This window comes from Ciconia boyciana, chromosome 25 (genome assembly GCF_034638445.1).
Source record: "Ciconia boyciana chromosome 25, ASM3463844v1, whole genome shotgun sequence".
Classification (NCBI taxonomy): domain Eukaryota; kingdom Metazoa; phylum Chordata; class Aves; order Ciconiiformes; family Ciconiidae; genus Ciconia; species Ciconia boyciana.
Genome location: NC_132958.1, coordinates 5,998,057 through 6,019,839, shown reverse-complemented (window position 1 = coordinate 6,019,839; position 21,783 = coordinate 5,998,057). Strand labels below are relative to the sequence as shown.

The 21,783-nt window shown below is 49.9% G+C and overlaps 1 protein-coding gene and 1 long non-coding RNA gene across 5 annotated transcripts in view; both read left to right on the top strand.

The window, feature by feature from the left end:
• The window catches only part of ZMAT4 (zinc finger matrin-type 4), a 71,400-nt gene that overhangs the window by 17,496 nt on the left and 32,121 nt on the right, over nucleotides 1-21,783 (top strand). For 2 of the 3 annotated variants that reach the window (XM_072846266.1, XM_072846267.1), the window contains exons 2-3: nucleotides 2,191-2,292; nucleotides 17,341-17,430. In XM_072846266.1, the coding sequence (XP_072702367.1) occupies nucleotides 2,191-2,292; nucleotides 17,341-17,430 (192 nt within the window). The remainder of the gene's footprint in view (nucleotides 1-2,190; nucleotides 2,293-17,340; nucleotides 17,431-21,783) is intronic. The other variant, XM_072846268.1, reaches the window with a different exon arrangement.
• Nucleotides 11,150-12,893, top strand: LOC140643921 (uncharacterized). 2 transcript variants are annotated; one of them, XR_012039690.1, is made up of 3 exons: nucleotides 11,150-11,321; nucleotides 11,521-11,709; nucleotides 12,246-12,893. It is a non-coding gene; the product is annotated as an uncharacterized lncRNA (long non-coding RNA). The 2 variants fall into 2 exon arrangements; XR_012039689.1 differs by having other exon boundaries at nucleotides 11,521-11,725.

The window sequence follows — 21,783 nt, the reverse complement described above, 5'->3', positions numbered from 1 at the left end:
TCACACTGGCAGCGTAATAACTGTATTCACCTGTTGCGATGCGTTACAGCCTTGTGTAGTAACAATGGCGTATAAAACCTAACAGGCAATATTGAGGCTAACAAATCCTATACCTGTATCAGAAGTTACTGCTTAGAGAAAAGACACTAAATCCTGTTCCTGGATAAGCCTGTTTAGCCCCTGCTGCTATGACGGGGGGACGGACGGCTCCGTTCGTATGTTAGAGGCAGAATAGACTTGGGATCTGTTATCAGAGCATGAAGGGCTAAGCTAATACTGAGTAGCTTTTGATTTAGTCTGATTTTTGCAATGAGAGTTTATACTGTGAGCATTGCAGACTGCCTGCAAATGAGGGCAATATTACCTGCCTCTGTCTCGGTTGCTGGATTGAGGTTTAATGAGATTCTTTGGTTTGCCTTGTGCCAATCTGTTGTATTTTAAGTGAGACTTCTTCCCTCCACTTTATTTTGCCTTTGATGCAATTTTGCAACAGTTCTTGTACTCCTAAAAGGGTCTTTTGGTGTCTTTGAAAGTTCCTCAAAGCAGCGTTTCTCTAGACAGAGTAAATGAAGATTAAACCTAGGCAGATAGCAAGAGAAAACAAGCAAGTGTCTTTGCAGAGTCAGAGAGCAAGGGCACCAGCAGAGGAGCTCTGAGAGTTGTGTCTTTTGTCTGGTAGAGCACGAACACCCGAATAAATCTTTTCCTGGAGCTGAGGGCAAGTCGGTCTCTCCAGGCTGGGAGCCTCTGGTGTCGACTCAGCTGCTTGTTTTTATAAAATGTGCAGGGATCTCCATACTTGTGAGACTGCAATACACTTGGGGGTTCTGTGCAGCCACCTCCGGCTCAGCAGCTCGTGCTGCGGGCTGGCAGGCAGACGTGCGCAGAAAGGCTCCTTCCCCGAGCCCCAGGGACCGGGCACGGTTGGCCCAGGACGGCGTCCGGGGGGGTCTGGGACATCCCCGGCCCCAAGCCCCGCTCAGCAGCGACAGGTCTTTCTCTGCCTGATTGTTTTTCTGCTAATGAGATCTCGTAACTTGTTAATTTCCTTGTTGTTTTTCTTCCTAATCAGTGTAATAAACTCTATAAAAACTGTATTATCGGTCTTCATTATGCCCAGGTTTGTTATGATTGTGAATTAATAGACTTTATCTTGGCTTTAGTCAGAAGGCATTGGCCTCTATTTCCCTGTTGAATTGCACCGGGGTTTTTTGTTTTTAACTATCCTGTCTGTGAAGCTACTTTTGGTGTTTCTGGCTCTGCCTGGGTTCAGTCTTCTCTAAGCCTCAACCTCCCTCGTATGCACCTTGGTTATCAGTTCAGACTTGGGTACCTGCAACTGCTTGCATGAGGAGGAAGGTGTGAACAGAGAACTAAAGTATTCCGGTGAACCAGATCACTCGGCGAGCTGTTTTTGTAAGTGCAGGTGTCCTCGTTGGAAGTTGCGGGGAACGCACAAATATTTAAACAGCTGCTTGGGAACAGCACAGCCCACTAAATCACCCAAGCAATTTCCTTCCACGTCTAAATTGAGAAATATAGCAGAGCACCCTTCCAGCTTAAAAACACCTTCCTCCAGGTTGTAATGATGTTTGCGTTTTATAGAAAACTCTTTATCAGCTCTTTCGTGTTGTGTAACAAACGGTTAAGTGTGTTTCGAGCCACGAGTGATATATGCTATAGCTGGTTATGTACGTGGTATTTCTAGATGTGAAAGGTAATACAGAAGAACAGCTATTTACAACTGTAGCTCACACATGAAATACAATTACAGAGCAGCACAGGAATCTGTGCCGTGCCTGTGGCCAAGGGTGTGCAGCGGGCCGGGTGCTCCTTGGGCACAGGCGCGTGTCCGCTGTCCTCGCCCGCAGGCTGCGGGGCTGGGGACACCCCGCTGGTCCCGGGGACACCCAGGAGCTGCTGCAGGTGAGGACCGGACGCTCGGCACGGGTTGCTTGTGCGTAAACCCGGGGACTCCAAATTGTAGATGGCAGGGATGTGATGGGCACCGTACGTGTTTCACATTTGCAGGTTTATTAAGTTGGTTGCGTTCCCTCGTGGTGACAAGAACCCCTTGAGTCGAGCGTTGCTTTGCCCGTGTCTCTGTAGGGACCCTCATCAAGCATGTCTGGTTCTGCCTGCCTTTTGTAACTGGTTCTGTTTGTTGTCTCTCCTCTCTGCCATGAACAGATGAAATCGTCCGACATCGACCAGGAATTATTCACTGAAAGTTACTGCAAAGTGTGCAGCGCTCAGCTGATATCCGAGTCCCAGCGCGTGGCCCATTACGAGGTAGGATGCTCTTTGGTACCTCTGCTCTGTGGGTTTGTAACGCCGCCTCTTCCAGCTGCGTGTTTTACAGGGTGGCATCAGCTACTGCATTCCCAGCCAGTAGCTACACCAGCAGTTAAAGTTCCTCTCTGAAAACTCAAGATTCAAAAGACTGTTTTTACTGGTGGCGTCTTACTCTGTAAAAGATGTCACTGCAAACGTTGTCTGCTGCGTGGCTGGTGTTTTCTTCTGTCTAAATTTGCAAGGTCAGGCTGCAATTTGAACACAACTGAAAGCTAGTTTTCAAAGAAACATAGTTAGCAAGGAGATCAATTAAGAGTTCAGCAAAATGAACTCATGTTTTTATATTAAATGTGCTGCACTATGCTTTGCGGAGTAGGAATCACTGATTGTGCAGAGAATAGATTAGTATTTGTGAACGTATTTAAGCACTTAAGAGGTAGGCAAGCAATAAACCATTAGAAAGGATATATTATTAGAGACACGTTAGAACAGCAATTAACAGCGCTGCATATCTTCGAAACAAAATTAAATAAATTCCTATTAAACAAGGGAGGAAATTACTGAGGGATATTCTGCTGTGAAGTCCTTCAAGAAAGGAAACCCACTGTGTCCATGCCTTGGCACCCGCTCCCTGCGGCGTGGGGAACGTGCACCGAGCAGTTCCGCAGCAGAGGGGTGTAAATCCTCGTCGCAGTGAGGGGCTGTCTTGGCATTAACCCGACAGGAGAACAGACATTTTCTCATTCACGTTCAGATGAAGAGGAGGGTGTAGGACCGCTTTGCGTGATGGTTGTGCACAAGGGATTAGAGCGCAGTCGGTCACCCTTTGCACGGTATTAATTGCGCAGGGAGCAGAGGACCGTCCCCCCTGGTGACGCCCAGCCGTGCGGTCAGTGCTGTGCGGAGGAAGGACGTGTGGTGCGGTCCAGTGTCTCCTGGAGGGCTCCAGGAGAAGGAGCGATGAATGTGGAGAGGCTGGGGATGAGGGACGTCTGCACTCATGGGGGCTGCGTGGCTCAGCTGTGTTTTGCCCCTGCTTTTGAATACACTAAGACCATTGGTGTCTGCAGTATTTCAACAAAATCAGAACCTGTGCTAAGAGGCCTGGAAGATGAAGTTTCCCCAGACTTTTGCTCTGATTTGAGTGTTTAGCAATGGATATACAGGGGAGACATTTGTCTCAATGTGGTCAGTGGAGACATACAAGAAGCTTAATCGACGTACAGTACCCAAGGATGCTGAGCCGCATTAATAAACAATGCAAACAATAATGCACGTTTACTTGTAAGGCACTTTACGTGTCTGTTTTGGTGAATTTCTTAAGGCATCTCCTGTGAACGCTCCTCTGGCTGCCCTTGGCGTGCAGCAGAGATCCCTGGCAGCTGCTGTGAAGTCCAAGGCTGCAGTTTTAGGGACACCTTCCAGATCTTGATAATGGGCGATGCAGATGCCAACTTTTGTCTACAGGAGGCAGAAGCATTGCTGCAGAAACGGGAGTAGCGACTGGTGAGCAACGGGGTGCTCAGCCAATCTCTTTTCTTCTGCGCCTGCAATTGTAGGTATGAGCTGAATCATTAATTCATAGCAGATGTTCTTGAAATGTGGAAAACAACACGGTTTTCTGTTGTATATTTCTAGCGCGAGGTGTTGTGCTCATTTGTCATCCCCTGTGAAATCCCAGCAGACGCTGTAGACGTTTGGCACAATAATGTCGTTACCTAACCTTGCCTGCTGGGTTGCATAACGCAAAGCAGAGGGATGGAGGGAGCGAGCTGGCCGGGGGGACTGGCCCAGCCCTGGCCGGGGGTCTCCTCTGCTGGCCCCAGAGGCTGAAGGTCTCTGCCCCGCAGCTGTGCCACGCTCTGCCGTGTCCCCACAGCAGCTGCTGCTCTCGACAGGGAGGCTCAGTGCTTTGCAGCGTCCCTTCTGGTCACCGCTCTGGAGCGTCACACAAATTCTCCTCGTAGCCCTGTCCCAAGAAACCCACAGACACAGCGAGGGGGCTGAAAATCTGCCCCGAGGTTTATGGGGAAGGCGGTGCTGGGTGCCAGGCGTGCCCACGAGGAGCTCTCGCCGGGCGCAGCAGAGCCCGGCCCTGGATGTTTTCCTCCGTGCGGCCGATGCACGAAGCCGTTGGGCTGCCGGCAGCTCGGTGCAGCATCGAGCCTTGCGGGGGAGGCTCCTGAGTCCGTGTGCTTTGACTGCAAATGCGAGCGGAAAACCGCTCTGCAGCGCTCCCGGCTCCTGCCTGATGCGAGCTGGACAGGGTTTTGAGAGACCTGAGCAAATAATTTGTAGTGATTCACTTGTTAGGTGAACTTGGCCTCTTTCTCTAGTCAGACGTCGGACAAGCAGTAGGCGATTTCCCCGTGTACATTAATCATGGCAAATTATTGGAGAATAATTTCTGCAAACAATTCTTGCCCTGACGCTGTTTCGTAAGGAGTTTGGTCCGAGCATCTGCTCTGCGAATGGAGGCGGCGGCTCTGTCTGCCAGGCACCTGCCCATGAGGGGCTTCTCTTCCCTGGCCAGGTGAGCAGATCAAGTCTGTGGTCAGAATATTCACTTTTATAACATCAGGATTTGCAACGTGACTGTTCTTGTACAAAGCTGGGGTGTCGAAGGTACCTGAGCTCCATCCTGCCCGAGACTGCCAGCCCTTGCTGCAAGCCAATTAGTTAATAGCAGGAATATAAAATTCACTGTTTCTTCCTAACTAAAAAGCAGCTGGTCACAATTTTCACACCTTGGTGTTTTGGGTTTTTTTTCTTCATTCTTTTAAAAAGCACTCTGTGGTCAAAACTGATTCTTTTCATAGGGAAAATACCAACTTCAGAAGACTAAATTTTCTGCAAATAAATTTTCATTTAATCTTCTAAAGTTGCTTTGTTTCAGCTTCTTGATTGAAAAAAAATACTGTCAATATCAAAGCACACAATAAAAACACAATGTAAATTAACTTTTTGCACAGGGCACAACTTCTCATTTTGAATTGACTTGAACTTTATGGGGGAAAGTGAAATACTGCAAAATAGCAATTCCACACCGGTGCGGTGCATGCAGCTTAATCAAAATAGTGCAGCGTGCCCACCCGGCTCAGCGTGCTCGCTGGCGTCGGGAGAGCCGCGCGGGGAAACTTCTCGCGCGGCCTGGGTCCCCCGTGCTCCCGAGCGTTCCTTTTCTTTGGTTTTCTGAAGAGGGACCGGCCGATGGGGAGCGCCCGGGGCTGCGGGCGGAGCGGGGCGGTGGAGCAGCCTGGGCGGCTGCTGGGGCCCGGGGGCTCTGCCTGCCCCGAGGAGCGGTGCCAAGGGGTGTGCGGAGCAAGCTGAGCAGCGGCTGAACGCCCCGAGCCTCGCGCTCGGAGCTGGCGAGGGTACCTGCGGAAGACCGGACTGGAAACCAGCGATCTCAAGCTCCCGGACTGTGCTGGTAATGCACCTTCCCCCGGGGCTGGGTTTGTTTTGGTCAGCAGTGCCCTCGCCCTTACTGAGCCAGAGCTTAGAGAGAAAGGGAGTTTATCCGCTGCCTCTCTAGCACAGCCGAGTAAGATCTGCAGCCTTTGTGCCAGGCACTGAAATCCTGGCTCCTTTGTGCATGCAAAATAAGACATTTCTCTGTAAGAAAATAGAGGGAAACGGCGTATGAAAGGGGGATGTTTTTATCTTGCCAAACAGGAATAGTCAGTTCCAATCGCTGTCTTGTCTCCTTCTCCAGATCATCAACCATTAACTCTTCTTTTCTTCTGCACTACTTTGCCAGGAATAAAAAATAATTTGATGTCAGTCGTGCAATATTAAGCGGTATTATTTCCAAGGGCACGTGTAGTGAAAAAATGACAAAAGAATCAGAGTATTTGCAGCACATTTTTGCTTCTAACTTGACATACAGCAAAATACTGCCCCTGTTTTATGTGCTTTGTGCAACTGTGTCTATGGCTTTGTCTGAGATGTCTGCTGTGCCTTTGCTTGCCTTTCCGTCCCGGTGAAACTGCCAGGTACTGCTCTCCTGTCCAGGGTTCACCTCGCGGCAGAGCCGATCCGAGTAGCTGGCCGTGGGGTAATGACTTGTAATGAAGTTGCAGGTGCCCAAATGAGAAAATGCCTTAACAAGCTCTCTGCGTACTGTGATGCTGAGTATCACAGGGGGTTGCTTTAAAGGTACCGGTTAGCTTCCATGCAGCGGTAAGTAAGAGATGAGACGGATCTTACTGGTTGTTGTCAATGCCCAAAAGATGGTGCATTTGAATATTAATTCTGAAAGCAAATTAATATCTTAATTTGTCCCCTGAAGTATGAGAAAACTCCCTTCCCGTTTCCGCTACTGGAATAAAGCGTCCAAATATGGATGCCTGATAAAATCCCTGCTAGGTAATAGCTCGCTGTGCTGCCGTGGTGTGCCAAGCATTCCTCATGTGCATCGGCTCTCCCTTTCCCCCCACGGGAGGAACAAAGATGGGGCAGGATGACTGATTAGATAAAGAATCACGAGAAAGGGCAGAAGGATGCAATACGCTCCAGGCGATTGCTGCCCGCGCCAGATGTGCGGTGCTGTCTGGTGGAGGGGGGGTGTTTCAAGCCTGCTCGCTCGCTCGCCTGGCAGACCCCTTCCAGGCAGGACGCTCGATCTGCGCGAGGTTGGGGCCAGTCTGCTCCTGATGCTCTTTAGTCGTCGCCGGCCGGCTCCTGCGGCATAGAGGGATGCCCGGGCTGTGCCACGGCAGCTCCTTGCTCGGCCACCTCCTCGCGGTGACGGGGACGGTGGCGAGGGCCGGGCGCGTGGCGAGGGGCACGTCTGCCAGCGCCCTCCTCCTGGGGCACCTTCTGCGCCGGCCACAGAGATGGGGAGCGTCTCGCAGACAGCGACCTTTTTGCTCTGCCTTGATGGCACAGACAGTGTGTGTCTTTGAAGCACAACTTTGAAATGAAGGGATTGATTTTTTTTTTTTGGTTGTTGTTTTTTAAATGACATTTGTGGGTGGGAAAACCAGAAGGCAGCAACCCAGCGTCTGCACCTTGGCACAGAGCCTGTTTTGGGGAGACGGGAGAGCCTGTCAAAAGGCTGGGATTTGGAGCACACGGTTTGTGCTACAGCAGCTCTATCTTGCGTCAGGCCCCTGTGACTTTTATCAACAAAGCATCGCTATTCAAATGCCATTCACCCCTCAAAGGTATTGCGAAGAAATAACTGAGGCTGCTGCCCTGTGATCAGAAGCTCTTGCAGTTGTGTGGCCGCTTTACCAGCTGCTTGCTATGCTCGGCAATGCTGCTGCCCTCTGCAAGGGGAAAAGCATAGGAGGAATCGGAGAGGGTGGGAGGGCAGCAGTGATTTGGGAAGTGGCCGGTGCCACAGAGCTTCTAAACAGGAGGAGAAGAAAAATAAAATGCACTGTACTTGCTGCAACGTGATTGAAAGTCTGTGCCCCAGAGATGAGTGTTTAGTTTTCTGTATTTCTGCATCTCACCTTCCTCTGGAGTGGGAAGCATCTTTGCCGCTGGATACTCTCTAGATCATCCGTAATTTAACACTTCCTTCCAGCTCTGTCTTTGAGAGAGGTTGTATCAGTTCCTTTGGTGAGCTGCTCCGTAAATTTCAAGAGCTAAGCTTTCTTTGTTAGCTCCAAGTCCTCATCTCTCTATATAGAAGTGTTCACAGCCTTTAGGAAGATGTTACCGTTTATTTTCAAGTTTCTCCTTGAAAATCCTGCAGGAAAATTACCAAATATGCAAAGTTGCTCTCGGATTCCACCCTGAGCTGCATATTCATCACCACATTTGCTCCTTAAGCTGCTATAATACTTTTCGCCATTGTAATCTTTATTGCTTCAGGTGTTCAGATGGTACTTTATTTCTTCATTTTAAATGAAAAAGCACACTGGGTCTGTCAGAAGAGAAGCCCAGGAAGGTGTCGTGCGAATGTTGGCTCACCTTGTGAGATGAAGGAATGATGCTTAAATGCTTGCAGTGGAGCCTGAGAGGCAGGGGGAGGGCAGAGGCAAAGTGTATTAAAATTCAAATGCAGAGGAAGCTGGGGAGAACAAATAAAGTGCCGTGCCCTTTGGCTCATCTCGGGAGCCAAGTGCTCTCTGGAATTTCTCGCCCTGTCTCCGGAGCGAAGCGGGCGAGCGTTATCGACAGCCTCGTCAATACTCCTTGTCTGCGCGGGGCTGGAGTGGTGCTCGGGTTAATCTGCTTCCAGTGGGCCATCCGTCTCTGGGAAACTGCATAAAATGATGGCTTGTCTGAAGGAATAACAAACATTGTTTACTGTTGGCACGTTAGTGCCTTAAGGATCAAGATATGTGTGCTCAGAAAGGCAATCCTGTGTCTGAAATATTAATGCAGCGGAAGAGCATATACTCTATTTAACAAAATAAATGCTGCACTAGAACACCAGGAGCTGGAATATTCTGTGTCTGGTGCCAGCTCCCCGCACGAGATGCTGCAGGCATTTCCAGGATGGAGGAGCGGAAAGGACGCGCTTCAGCTGGAAATAAAGACTACACAGGGCTCTCGTGTGTCAGGGAGTCTGCTGATGTTAGCTGTGCGTTATCGAAGGGAATGCCAATGTTTGCTAGCAACACCCTCTCTCCTATGTTCTGCCATCACCGCTACTTACCTGTGAAGTTTTGGCTTGCTTTATTGAGAGTAACCTGTCAGTACTTCAGAGGATGGAGGAGGAGGGGACGTCCTACCTGTTGTTCCTATGTCCTTCCCCAGAACTGCTGAGAATCTGCTCTGCCGTGGTGTACACATGCTATATAGTTTTTAGTGGCTGCTCAAACATTGCTGTTACTCTGCAGATTATGCTGGTGTTTGGTAGGAGAACCTTGGCTTGGGGAGGAAAAAAAAATCAGGCTAAAGAAAGCGTTTTTGTGGTTCAGTTACAAAGATGATGAAGGCACTGTTCTGTTTTCTGTATGTGCACATATAGACCTGCTGCAGATTGCCTTGGTACCCAGTTCATGTAGTGCCATCTAACAGCAGCAGTTAAAAGACGTTGAGGTAAACGTGGCCACACATCGTATGTGGGAGAGATACGTGGATGTCGGTGTTTTATGGTGAGGTGCTCGTGCTGCGTCTTCCCTTTTCTGCATACTGTAAGTATATACCCACCTGGGCAGTACTAGCTGCTGGATCACAGTGTGCTTCAGGAAGCCAATGTAGATTAAATGGTACTTTACAAGGCGCTCTGTTACTACGCTGTTGTCAACATTAATGGCTAAACATCATTTTTAATGCACTCCCAGTGTCAACATCTATCACTAAATAGCAGCAACAGCGGAGCAGATAAAGCCCTCTCGTACAGCTCCCTTCCAAGGTACCTCTGTGCAGAGTCTCGTTCCTGGCTAAAAATAGCTGAAGTTCAAAGGTACTTTCAGAGCAGAGGTAAGATCCACTGGGGATGAGACCCCGAGGTCAGCAGTGATGGAGAGGCACAAGGGATGTCACATTAAGCCTACATGGAATAAAAGCGATGAAACGTTGCTCTGTTACCCAAGACGGGTCCCCAGGAGAAGTCCCTGCAGCTCTCGCTTTCCCGCGGCAGCCCCTTTCTGCTCCCGATGCATAGGAGGGCCCCTGTTTGTTCCAGGTATTCACTCTTGCTTTTCTTTAATGTTTTAAACTCGCAACCCGCGTTTGGATTTGGGTTCCAGGTGTTTGAAAGCAGAGTCTTTAGTTATCGTTGTGTGTTGTGACAAAACCCGCCCACGCGCTGCGCCGGGGCTGAGCGGGCTCTCCGAAGTGACTGGCACTGATGTGCTTTAGAAGTGATTTGTTTCAGACGTGTAAAGATAGAATGGGAACAGCGGCGGCTGGTGCGTGCCGCTCCGCAGAGCACAGTGCTGGGCGACTTGGGCGGGGAGGAGACGTTCTGTTTGTGTTAACTCTTCTGTTTCCCACTTGATTACCAGGATGATAGTTCTCTACCAGCAGCGAAGTTCATCCACACCTCGAGCATCGGTACCCAGCGGCAGAGTGGCCTGAGCTGAGAAACCCGAGCTGCAGCCGCTTGACGTCAGTCAGCTGCGGGCAAACAGCAAGGGTTTAGCTTGCCGAGCGAAGCATGTTTCAGAGGTTCCTGGCTCACTCGCTCTGTCCCCTGCATCCCCTTTCCCTGGGCCCGTTCACAGGGAGGTGCCCTGCCTGGAAAAAATCCCTAAACACCAATGGAGAAGTAAATTCACGGTTGCATTAGCTCAGGTGTAAGATCCACCTGCAGAAGAAATGTGAGGACGTGAAGTGAGAAGGGACTTCTGGTGCATTTGGGGAGGAAGAGAAGCCTGCGGGCAATCCCGGGGGATGCCGGGTGCTGGGGGGCAGGTCCGCGGGCACCGGCAGCCTGCGAGCCGGGTGCTGAGCCCTGCTGCTGGTGCCGCGCTGCTCCAGCAACAGGCCGTAGAGAGAGTTATTTTCCTCTCTGCAGGATGTGCTGCGGTGTGTAGGACAAGAGGTGCTTTGACTACGTTCAAAATCAATATAGGAAGCGGTAAAATTAAAGATCACATAGCTGAAACAGTGATTCCCGAGACAGACAATTCATGCCTTGCTGTTCTGGCAGTCTGCAGGTATCTATCGTGCCGGGAGCTGCAGAGCCGAGCCTGGATCCGTCTGGATCAGCAGCTGTGAGAGGGCAGGGCTGGGTCCCGGGGTGATAACTCCAGCGTGGGAGATGCCCTGTGGGACCCACAGGACCCGTGGGACCCACCCTTGCGGGGTACCGGAGCCATCCGCCTGGTCTGCCTGTGTGATGGGGACTGCACCGGGTGAAAAAAGCAAAGGTGGTATTTTCTTTTCTGTTGAACAAGTGCAGTTTGGAAACCCTTTTCTCAAGGGCCCCTTGGGCTGGCGGCGTGAGCCCCCTCCGGCTCTTTGCAGCTTTAATATTTCAAGCGCAGCAGAAGGGAGGTGGACGGGAAAGGGTGTTTCTGAGCTCTCCTGGAGGAAATGCGTTTCATACGGCAACAGGAGCTCTGAGCTCACGCTGGAGAGGAGGATCTAGCGGGTGAGATTTTTCTCTTACGAAGGTGAGTGAAGCAACAACAATGTTGATTATAATTAAAGTCAGGCTTGAACTGGACGCTTTGGCCCCGTGCGATTCCAGAGCGGCAGACATGGCAGCCCCCCTTACCCCCTGCGAGTCGCTGCTGTTGGGTGCAGCAGGTCGCTGCTATTTGCTTTACCTGGAGCTTTTGAGGTGGTGTTTTCGCATTTTTGAAATTGCAGTGATCAAGATTTGGGAGAAGCCGCTGGGGCCTGTGAACCGCTCGCAGCCACGCACGCCCGTCCCGTGAGGCTGCTGGCGTCCCTGGTGAGGGGGATCCACGTCGGGGTCAGCTTGGCGAGCAGGGAGAAATGATTACGGGTTTAGAGAAAATGAAATGAGCTAGCGGTTGCTGGGCTGAACAGACATCGGTAATTGCCTTTACGTGTAAGCAAATCAATGTCCAAACTGGTAATGTGTCTACCTGTTGCTTTGAAGAAGCCAGTTTCATGGGGGTGAAAATTCAGCTGTGTGCAATTGGGAATTACAGACACGTATCTGTGTGCCCAGAAAGGCACAAGCATGAGTAGACGCTTTTTAAAAAATTAACTCACGGAGAAAAAAGGGGAAGTGGATAGAAATGACCATAAATTATAAATGAGGCTTTGCAAAAATTACAAAGGGAGAAAAAGGACATTGGCACCCAGCAGCGTCTGGAATAACAGACGGGAGTTTGTCTCTGCGACGAACAACGGGGATCTCGACAGTAGTGTTTGCTGGTCGTGTGGGTAGAAGAGGCAAAAAAGGGAAGGCGTTTGCTGAAAATACTTCTGTCCTCTATTTAAAAAAAAGCAGAGGATGTTGTTATATCACAGAATGAGGAATAGATTGGTTCTGTTCCAGTAGAAATTTGGAAGTTTGTTAGGCAGCGATTATGAAATCTAGAATGTTGGTTTTTTTGAGTCAGCAGGTCCAGTAATTTGCAGGCAAGTGCTTGAAAAGAGCTGGCCATGTGCTCTGCATCGTCACTGCTGATCCTTCATGGGACTTGGAAAGTGAGGAAGTTTCTAGGAGGAAGGCGAGCGCGGAGCCAGGCACGGCAGCACCGGGGGACGACCGCGGGGAGTGGAGCCCTCCTAACTTGGCATGGCTCCTGAGCAGAACAGGCCCTGGAAAGGGACTCGAGTACGTAGCTTCAGGAGGACAACGTAATTGGTATTCTGCATGAGGTTTAGAGAACTGGGTCTGGCCAAAATAACTTTATCTCTTTTGATGAGATTACAAGTAGGGCCAATACAGATAATAAAGTTGGTGTAATCATATGACTGCATGTTTCATGGCAATTTAATTAAACTGCCAGCATACAAAAAAATCAACACAGTACACGCTAAAAGGATTAAAATCCAACCGACAGGCTTCTGAAAAAGAATTCATTACAAACTAAGGGAAGCCACAGCCGTTCGGGCTGCCATTGCAGTTCCTTTCTTCACCTCCCACCTGTGTCTCTGCCTGCGCTCGGCACGGCCGCGCGGCCCCGGCGCGGAGGGTCTCTGGTCTGTGGCTGGAGAACGGGGCACAGAGGAGGGGGAGCAGGAGAGGAGAGGCAGACCGACCGAACGCGGGATGCTGCCAGCAGAGGAGCGAACAAGCAGATGATAAAGGGAGCTATGGGGAATAGGGAAATTAGATCAGATGCAAGCGCAGCGTGAGGAAAGCAGCAGAAACGGTTGATTTGAACCTGGCGAGGTGGCTGGGGGTACGGGAAGTCCCTCACAAGGTGGTGAAATGTTTTAGACTGTCAGGTCAGCTTAAATCAGCGATGCAAAGCGGGAGCAGATCCCGGGGCCCCCTCAGGCTGCCCAGCTCCCGCTGACGGGAGGGCTCCCCGCACGCCCCGGGCAGACCGGGGAAGCAGGGATCTGCGCGTCTGTGCAGCCCAGCAAACCCTGGGCTAAAGCCTCCACCGGGGACTTCTGGCCTTGAAAAGGGAGACGCATCTCCGTCCTCCCCAGGGACGTTGCTGCTGGTGGTGAATTTACAGAGAAGCTGTTAAGTTACGATGGCGGCGAGCAAACCCTCCATGAGCCAGGGTGAGCAGGGCTGCTGCGTCTGAAACCAGCTCGTCTGTGGCTCCCGGGGTCCTGCCAGCTGCCGCCGCTCCCACAGAGACGTAATTGTCTCCTCACGGCACTGCTGCTTGCTCTGGGCAGAAGTGTGCTGCAAAATTTGATTTATGCAACACCAAATTGCATTTCATAGCACAATTTAGCTCTGCTTTGCCCTTCTATGTTTTAGGGTTGAATTGCCGGAACTCTGCTGCCTCTGCCACCGTCCTCTGTATTAAAGTAGATTTGATATAGATAGAAATGATCCATTTATTTACTTTTATTGATGAGCCTTCTTACAATAGCACACGAGCTTGCAATGCAGAAGACTGCAGTTGCTATGTGAAAACAGGCTCTTTCTAAGCTTCCCTCCCCTCCCTGCACAGAGAAGGTTGTTTTTAAAGCATATAGTATTAAGCTAGGCTTCTTGCCTTCTAAAGGAGTTGCTTTCAGACACTAGACACAGAGAATTTAAGTGAAAATGCCTTTGGCGTAGCGCTTTGTAAAGCTACAAAACATTCACAGGCACAGAAATACTCTCTTAGTGCACCCTAAGATAAAGTTGTGGTGGCTGTTGATGAACAGGCAGGTATCTCCAAAGGCAGTGTTCTTGTTCCAGACCATGGATTTACGGACGTGTCAACGTTTTGTCTTTCCTAAGGCTTGCACGTGCGGTGAGACAGATCAAAACGGGAGCTGGACGTGCCCTGATCCCACTTTATCCCGGTTTCCTGTCTCCTGGACGTGGTTCTTCCTTTGGCCCCTTTTCCCCGTGCATCTGCAGTGACTTGGGTGCCAGCTGCCAGCAGGTGCTCAGCTGGCCACGCCGGCCACGCCAGCCCCTGCTGCGAGCTGTCCTGCAGGGACCTGCTCTGCCCGGGCAGGCTGGCCGGCGGGCCGGCAGCGATGCTCCGGCAGCGCTCGCCGCCGTGCCTCCGCTCTTCTCGGGCGTCCTCCCGGTGCTGTGTTCTCCGGAGCTCCTTCAAACACGCGAGCTCTGAAGGGGACGGCGGGGCCTGGCTCAGGAGCGTGGTGCGTCCCTGCTGCGCGGCAGCGGCGGTGCTGCCGCCGGGACTTGCCACCCCCTCCCTGGCACTTGCCCTTCTCGCGCCTCAGAGCTACAGATTTCAAGGTGCTTTGCGGAGGGGAAAAGATAACCCGCAGGGCTGTTTGCGAGCAGTACGCTAAGAATAATCACTTCGCTCTTGCCTTGGTGTTAGGATGATAAATACACATGTAAATGTAGAAAATACCAAAGATAAAATGGGTGACAAATGGGCTGTGCTACCTCCGCTCCCTGAGAGGGAATGAGATGCTCGCTACAAACTTGTAAAGGCCAGGGATGATTTTAAGCTCCGCTTTTATAACCGTAGGATAATAAGGCTGCATAAGGAGCTATGTAGTTTTAAATTATGCCAAACATAAGTTATTTCTTTACCTTAGCTTTCATAAACCCGACCAAGTGCATAAATAAAGGTGAGGGGTGCTTTACAGAAGGTTGAGGCTTTGCTGCCTTTTAATGCTGACATTTGGACATCATTTATGGCACAGCTGAGTGCCATGGAAAAGAACACTGAAAATGATTACTGTTAAAATCTTGCCTTTCCATCTTGCAAAAAAACAACAAAAAACCCACAAACTTTTTAACCTCTAAATTCAGCAGGCTGTACTTGTGCGCAAGTAGGCATCATGACATGCTGGATTAACTCACCCGAGGGAAGAGCCTCGTGACTGTGGGAAGGATGATTTGAGGCTGGCTGGCTGCTCCCAGGGGTGTAAACATTCAGTAAAGGAATTCAGCTGAAAAGCTCTGGCCACGTCGCCTTTACGGTGTGTGTGACTCCTCCATCCATAGCATGCGGTGCAGGGGACTGTGGTGGCTCGTCCTGTCCCCTGCCCTGAGCGAAGGGGCCAGCCGTCACCGCCTCCCGCGCCCTGCCCGGGCAGGGGCTTCCTGGCGTGCCGACCTCCACGAGGTGAAACCAGCCGCGCGTCCCTTCAGGCAGAAAGCAGGAGCGCTGCCAGGCTCCGAGACCGACTTCGCACATCTGCCCTTTGCATGGCAAATGTTATTTTGTCATTTCTTAATTATGCCATTGCTGTCTGGACTGCTAATCGCTGATAGCTGAAGCTTTCGGGGTTTCCTGCGCTTAGCTCTGACTACAGTGGGTCACGTTTTCTAAATGCGTGCAGGAAGACGCGTTAGGGAAAGATATTTGACATTATTTATCTTGACTGATTTGCACCGTTAAAAAAAATCATTGCATAGTCACATTTATGCATACAAATATAGTTCTCTGCAAATTTAGCTCCAAGTTCGCACCACAGGAAAAAGAATGTTCCAGAACATGCTAATGATAATTTAATATTTTAAAATTGCAAATCTGTGATCTGAAATTATAATATTATGGTGCCTTTGTTCCATGAGGCAATCAGAAATGGAGATTCAGAGAAAACATTTGCATAATAATAGCTGCCGTGCATGTCTGGGCTCTGGATGCAGGTATTTAGTAGCTGCAGTCTTTCCCCCCCCTTACATCTACTGGAAGATGAGAGCTGACTGCAAGTTAGCGTTTTGAAGGTTTACGTCTGTGCTCCTGCTGTAGAAGCTTTTAAATCTTCCTTTACATTTTGCAAATCGCACGGGTTGCTTTGTCTGTTGATGCTGGCACGACCAGGACATCTCTCCGTCTCTCCTTCTCACCTGCTGGTAAGCTCTGGTCATGCCCACAGGCACGGGAAGCCTGCCCGTGCTGCCTGGTGTGTCCCTCAGGGAAGAGTCTCCTCCAGGCATCCCTCCTCATCAGCTCGTCCTGGTCCCTCTGCAAAAATACAGGTCCCCTGAAAATTTCCTGGGATATACATAATGTTTGAAAAGCACACGCCCACTCGGTGCCTTTCTTGGGAAGTACGAGAAGTACCTGCTCTGCTGTGCCGCGGGAAGCCAGCCCTCTGGCTGAAGGGGGGCTGCTTACTGGAATTGGGTGTGAAGGAGCAGAGCGGGTTTTGGGACTGGTGACCACCGCGGGTGCTGGAAAGCGCGGTCTGCGTCCCTCCGATGGGATGGTGGAGGGTGACGCTGGGCAGGGCTCTGGAAAGCAGAAGGACCCTGTGGCGGTGCCCGGGCTCCTGGGGCTGGTTCCTGCAGCAGCAAACATCGGGTCGAGCCTGGGCTTTCGCCTGCTTGGCACTGTTTAACCCGGAGCTCAGACCCTCCCGTTTCCGTGGCCGTCTGGAAGGTTTTACTGTTCAGCTCCCCTTAGAAATGCTCGAGGAGGAGAAGGGACTCAGGCTCAGGCCCCGTGTAGTCCTTATCCCCTCTCTGCAGGGCCAGCACCAGCTGCGTATGAGGAAAGCATTACATTTCATAATGCACAATTACCTGATAATTTACCCGTGGGAGAAATTTCTTTCAAACCTTTGGCAGGTATCAGTTGGCTTATTTCCTAGAGAGTGAGGTTTTATACCCCTTATATATTTTATTCTTCTGTAAGTGTAGGAACTGTGGATTTCTGTTTGTGCGCGTGTATCTGATCCCTCACCATGCCATCCTGTCTCTGCTTGAAGGTAAATAACCCTCATCTTTTCAATCTCTCCCGCTATGGAAATGGGCTGATAACCAATGTGGCTCTTCTCTCGCTGCCTTTGTTCCCGCTGTACCTCCTGGGGGCTGCAGGCAGCAGGACTTAGCGCAGAGTGGCGAGGGTGGACTGGTTCTCCTGCTAATGGCAGGTGGTGTAATCGTTCCACAGTTCATTGCAGCTCTGTGAAGCCTCTGTGAAATGCAAGTGTTCCTCACCTGGGTCTTTCCCCCTTTTCTCCTCCCACGTTGGATGCATATATCAAGGGGATGTGAAATCTTACTGCAGATTAGTGTTGTATGCACAGCAATACAGTCTCTTCCTTTTTGTAACTTCATTTCTTGCATTTTCTTTTCTTTTCTTTTCTTTTTTTCAGAGTCGGAAACATGCCAGCAAAGTTCGTCTATATTATATGCTTCATCCCATAGATGGAGGCTGTCCAGCTAAAAAGCTCCGGTCAGAAAACGTGGGTATAATTTAAGTCCCTGTTTACTCAGCTGCTTTGTGAATCATTGACTCTGTGCTACAACATTTTTTTCTGTTAACAGCCACAGATGATCAGGTACCCAGAGGTAACATTTAGATTAGCTGAAATGCTAAGTAACTGGAAATAATTTTCAATAAGCTATACAAGAAATATTATGTGCATCAGCAACAGTAATTGCATTTTTAGTTATTTGAATGTTCTTTCATAGGAAAAAAAATATGCTGATAGCAAATATCCAGCATTTACACAGTTTAAGTGCAACGGCTCGTTTTTTGCTGGTGAGCTCCTGTGCGCAGGTGAGGCAGGGCGATGGCTGCAGGAGGCTTGTGCCTTCGGGTGCTTGGGGTCATCATGAAGGCTGCTCTGCAGCGGCTCTGGCAGGGGCTTTGGAGTTGCTCTGATCGAAGCAGCACTCGGGTCGCTTCCAGACACGTTCACCCAACTTGCAGTATGCGACTCCCTTCCCGAGGGCGGGGATCACTGGGCAGAGGGCAGGGCTTGCTGCCCAGCCAGCATTTGGGGAGCAGTGCAGCGTGGCAGTGCCGGGTATGGAGCTGTCGGGTATGCCCAGCACGGCGGTGCCGGGTACGGAGCTGTTGTACGTACACTCGGTGTGGTGGTGCCGTGTATGGAGCTGTCGGGTATGCCCAGCGCGGCGGTGCCGGGTACGGAGCTGTTGTACGCACACTTGGCGTGGCGGTGCTGCGCGTGGAGCTGTTGTGCGTACACCCGGTGCGGTGGTGCCGTGCCCTCCAGCCTGCGGGAGGTCAGGGGACGCCTGCGGTGTCATCACCGCATCGTGGCCGAAACCCCCCGAGAGCCCCTGAGGTGAGCGGAGAGGTCACGGCAGAGCAGCGTCACCTCCGGAGGTCTCTTCCAACCCCATTTTTTCTGAGAGTCGATGAAAACGGAGTGCTGGATCCGAAAGGTTCCTCACAAAGGTTTGAGGTCAGTCTGCAGTTTTAAAAAATTGCCATCGGGTTCCTCAATTGCATTCAAATAAACAAACAAACCTGAGGAAATTGGACCAGCTCGCAGCCGTTTGTCAGGCAATAAAAGGAGACTAAATTTATAAGGGACTGATTCACAGTGAATTATTCATTCAGCTCTTTCCCATGTTCTGGGGCTGGTGTGAGAGCTGTTGATGAGGTTCCCAGCAGATAGCATCCAAACCATTTCAGATCTATGGGAGTGTGACTGTGGCTTAATGCTATCAATATTTAGTGAGATATCTTCTAATTAAAGGGAGAAGCATGCCAAAGGAATCTGAAAGTTCCTTCACACAGTAATTAAAATTTTAGTGGAACTTTTATGTTGCACACAAGGTAATTGCAGATGCAGTCTACCCCTTAACAACAGAATCTTCCAGTATTTTTAATGAGTTATTAATTACAGAATGTGAAAGGTACAGTGGACATGCACATACAGACTTGGAATGGGGTCCTCTGATGAGCTTCATTACATCTAACAGGAAACCGCATGGCTGCATGTACACCGTAGCACAAGGATATGGTAGACAGAGAACCAAACAGACCTCAAATAAGTCAAAGCTGAACTACTTCCCGCTTCTTTTGTGAAAGGCAACGGCGAGAAGTAATGTAATTCTATGTTTGCTGCTGCTTGATTGTGCCAAGGGCAGCCCTTAGTGGGGGATGAATTAACAAGTCCTTATGCACTGGCTGAATGATAGGCTATGCAAGACCTAAATTCTAAAATTATTTACGTTATAAAAATACAGCAAGGAAAATCTGCCAACATTTACAGCTCAAAGTAGGCCTGTTGCTGATCAGGTATTAGCCAAGCCTTTGCATTTAAAGAGGACAGAAATATTTAGGACATCTCTAACGCTGCACGATAACCGTTGCCCCGTACAGAGCGCAGCTGCGTTGCCCAGTTCAGGTACCCAGCAGCCTCAGTCAATCCACGGCACGCCAACTCTAACGAATATTAGACACAATCCATGAAAAGCAATTAAATTTCTGCGTAGAAGCATCTGCAACTAAAAAGGGAAGATTAGCCTTTTTTTCATCAAAAGCTGCACTGCGACATGCCTGTATGCCATTAGATGGTATCCTTTTGACCACAAGACGGAACACCTTGTCTGTCTTCCACATGGCAAGAGGAAGAAGCGGCTGCAGTTGTAGATTCTCGGTGCCACAGGCTTAGCAGAGCATTTGCTACCTGACCTTTCTGTGAGGCAAAGGGTAGTGGTTGCTGGTGTTTGAGGACTATAAAAATACTCTGCATTCCCCAAACACCCATTATCCTTTCCTAGTAAGAAGTACGAGGCTTATACAATTAGTCTTGCACTGAATAACGACGCAGTTGTTGGGCTGTTCATTATTGTTTTAATTTTTTGTGGGGGAGGGGAAAACCCTCATGTCTTTGGTGTACTGAGGGATTGTTGACCTTTCATTTTAAATTTCCGCTTAACATTTCAGCTGAAAGTAATCGGAGAAGGTTGCAGCCTGGGTCAGGGCCATGCTGGAATTCGGAGTCATATCCTCAAGTCCCAGGATTGGTGAATTAGTTTTAATCAGCCTTTTCTCACTACCTTTATGATGAAAAGTTCTGATGTGCTACGAAACACATTTTTTGGGATGGGAGAAAAGCCTTCAAATTCTTTCTAGCCCTATTTGTACTATGAGATAGTAAATTGCTTTAACCAGTATCATCTTCCTTGAAAAAGAAAGGGGTCAAGAAAGCAAGGATAAATTGTTTGAGGGAAGATAGCAGGATATTAGATTTTGTTGCTGAGGGTAATGCATGTCCTGCCAGGCAGCGCTGGAGATGTGGGTCTCGGTCTCTTCTCCCAGGTAACAAGTGATAGGATGAGAGGAAACGGCCTCAAGTTGTGCCAGGGGAGGTTTAGACTGGATATTAGGAAAAATCTCTTCACCCAAAGGGTTATCAAGTGTTGGAACAGGCTGCCCAGGGAAGTGCTGGAGTCCCCATCCCTGGAGGTATTTAAAAGCCATGTAGATGAGGTGCCTAGGGACATGGTGTAGTGGTGGACTTGGCAGTGCTGGGTTAACGGTTGGACTCGATGATCTTAAAGGTCTTTTCCAACCTATACGATTCTGTGATTCTAAGAGCTGTGCCTCTCTGAGGCACAAACGGTGCCGGCGGCTGCCTTGGGAGGCTCGGCTTTGGTTCCCAATCAGCAAGGGAATCACAGTTTTTATAGGTTCTAGTGCAAAATTTACTGCATGCTATAACTTAAATCTTCAGCGATTACACTGAAACTAAGATGAAATGTCTGGTTTCAGAGCCAACGTTCTTACTGTGTGTTTTGTACCTGGTCAGAGGTTTTCAACCAAAAGGTCAGGTATTGGTTTCAATGAAAGAAATTAGTGATGGAAGACTTAACTTGCTCTCCGACAGAAGGCTGGGACTGGCCGAGAGCTGCTGCTGCTGTGAGGGGCTCTGCCCCGGGCAGTGCCCCGGGGGACGCCCCAACCCGGCCCCGGGGCAGAGCCCGCTGGCGCTCCGCCGCGTGCCCCGCCGTGCGCTCTGTGCTCCGGTCCTCCCGCGTCCCCAGGGCTTCGCCTGCGCGGCTCTGAATACCCACTGAGCCAGCGCTGAGCGGTGGAAGCCGGGGTCTCTGGCTGCGGAGTCGCCCCTGTCCTCGCCCAGCTGCCCGTGGCTCTGTCCCTGCCAGAGCGGGGACAGTGGGACGCGTGCTGACCTTGTCGAACACGCCCCTTACTTAGGGCCAGCTTTGCTTCGGGGAACCTATAGGTCCTGAGATCCTCCAAGAATTAACGCACGTTTCAGATTGAGATAGCCATAAACTGGTACTCGCTCCTTGCTTGTACCACCAGAAGAACAGGCTCCAAAATGGAAGTGGTCTAAATTTCACACAGAGCGTTACGGAAAACAGCTCTTTAGCAGCAACACCTTCTTCATGCGCAGAAAATTAACTCCAATTTAAAAGACACTTTGCAGTGCCTTGAGTGCTCTGTTTTATATTGCTGTGTTTCAAGGGTTTGTATAATCTTTTCTTCTTAATAAAACCTAGGAAATGAAGACAGCAGATTTGTATCTGTGGAATAAAAATCCTTACTCTTCCTGAGGATTACTTAAGGAACATCCAGCAAAGGACTGCAACTGCCTGGTCCTGTGTGAGGATTATGCCTTTTAGCAGCTTGTTAACAGGCATCTGAATAACTGAAGTTAATTCTGTTGGATGTACGAGACTTGCTTTGAAGTTTATAATATTGCAAAAAGAAGCCCTATAAATTAGGCTGGCTCGGCACGGCTACAGAGTGGGGGGAAGATGAGTGATGTCAGCTTTGGGAAACGGATGCTTTATCTCTGAGGCCATGGTGT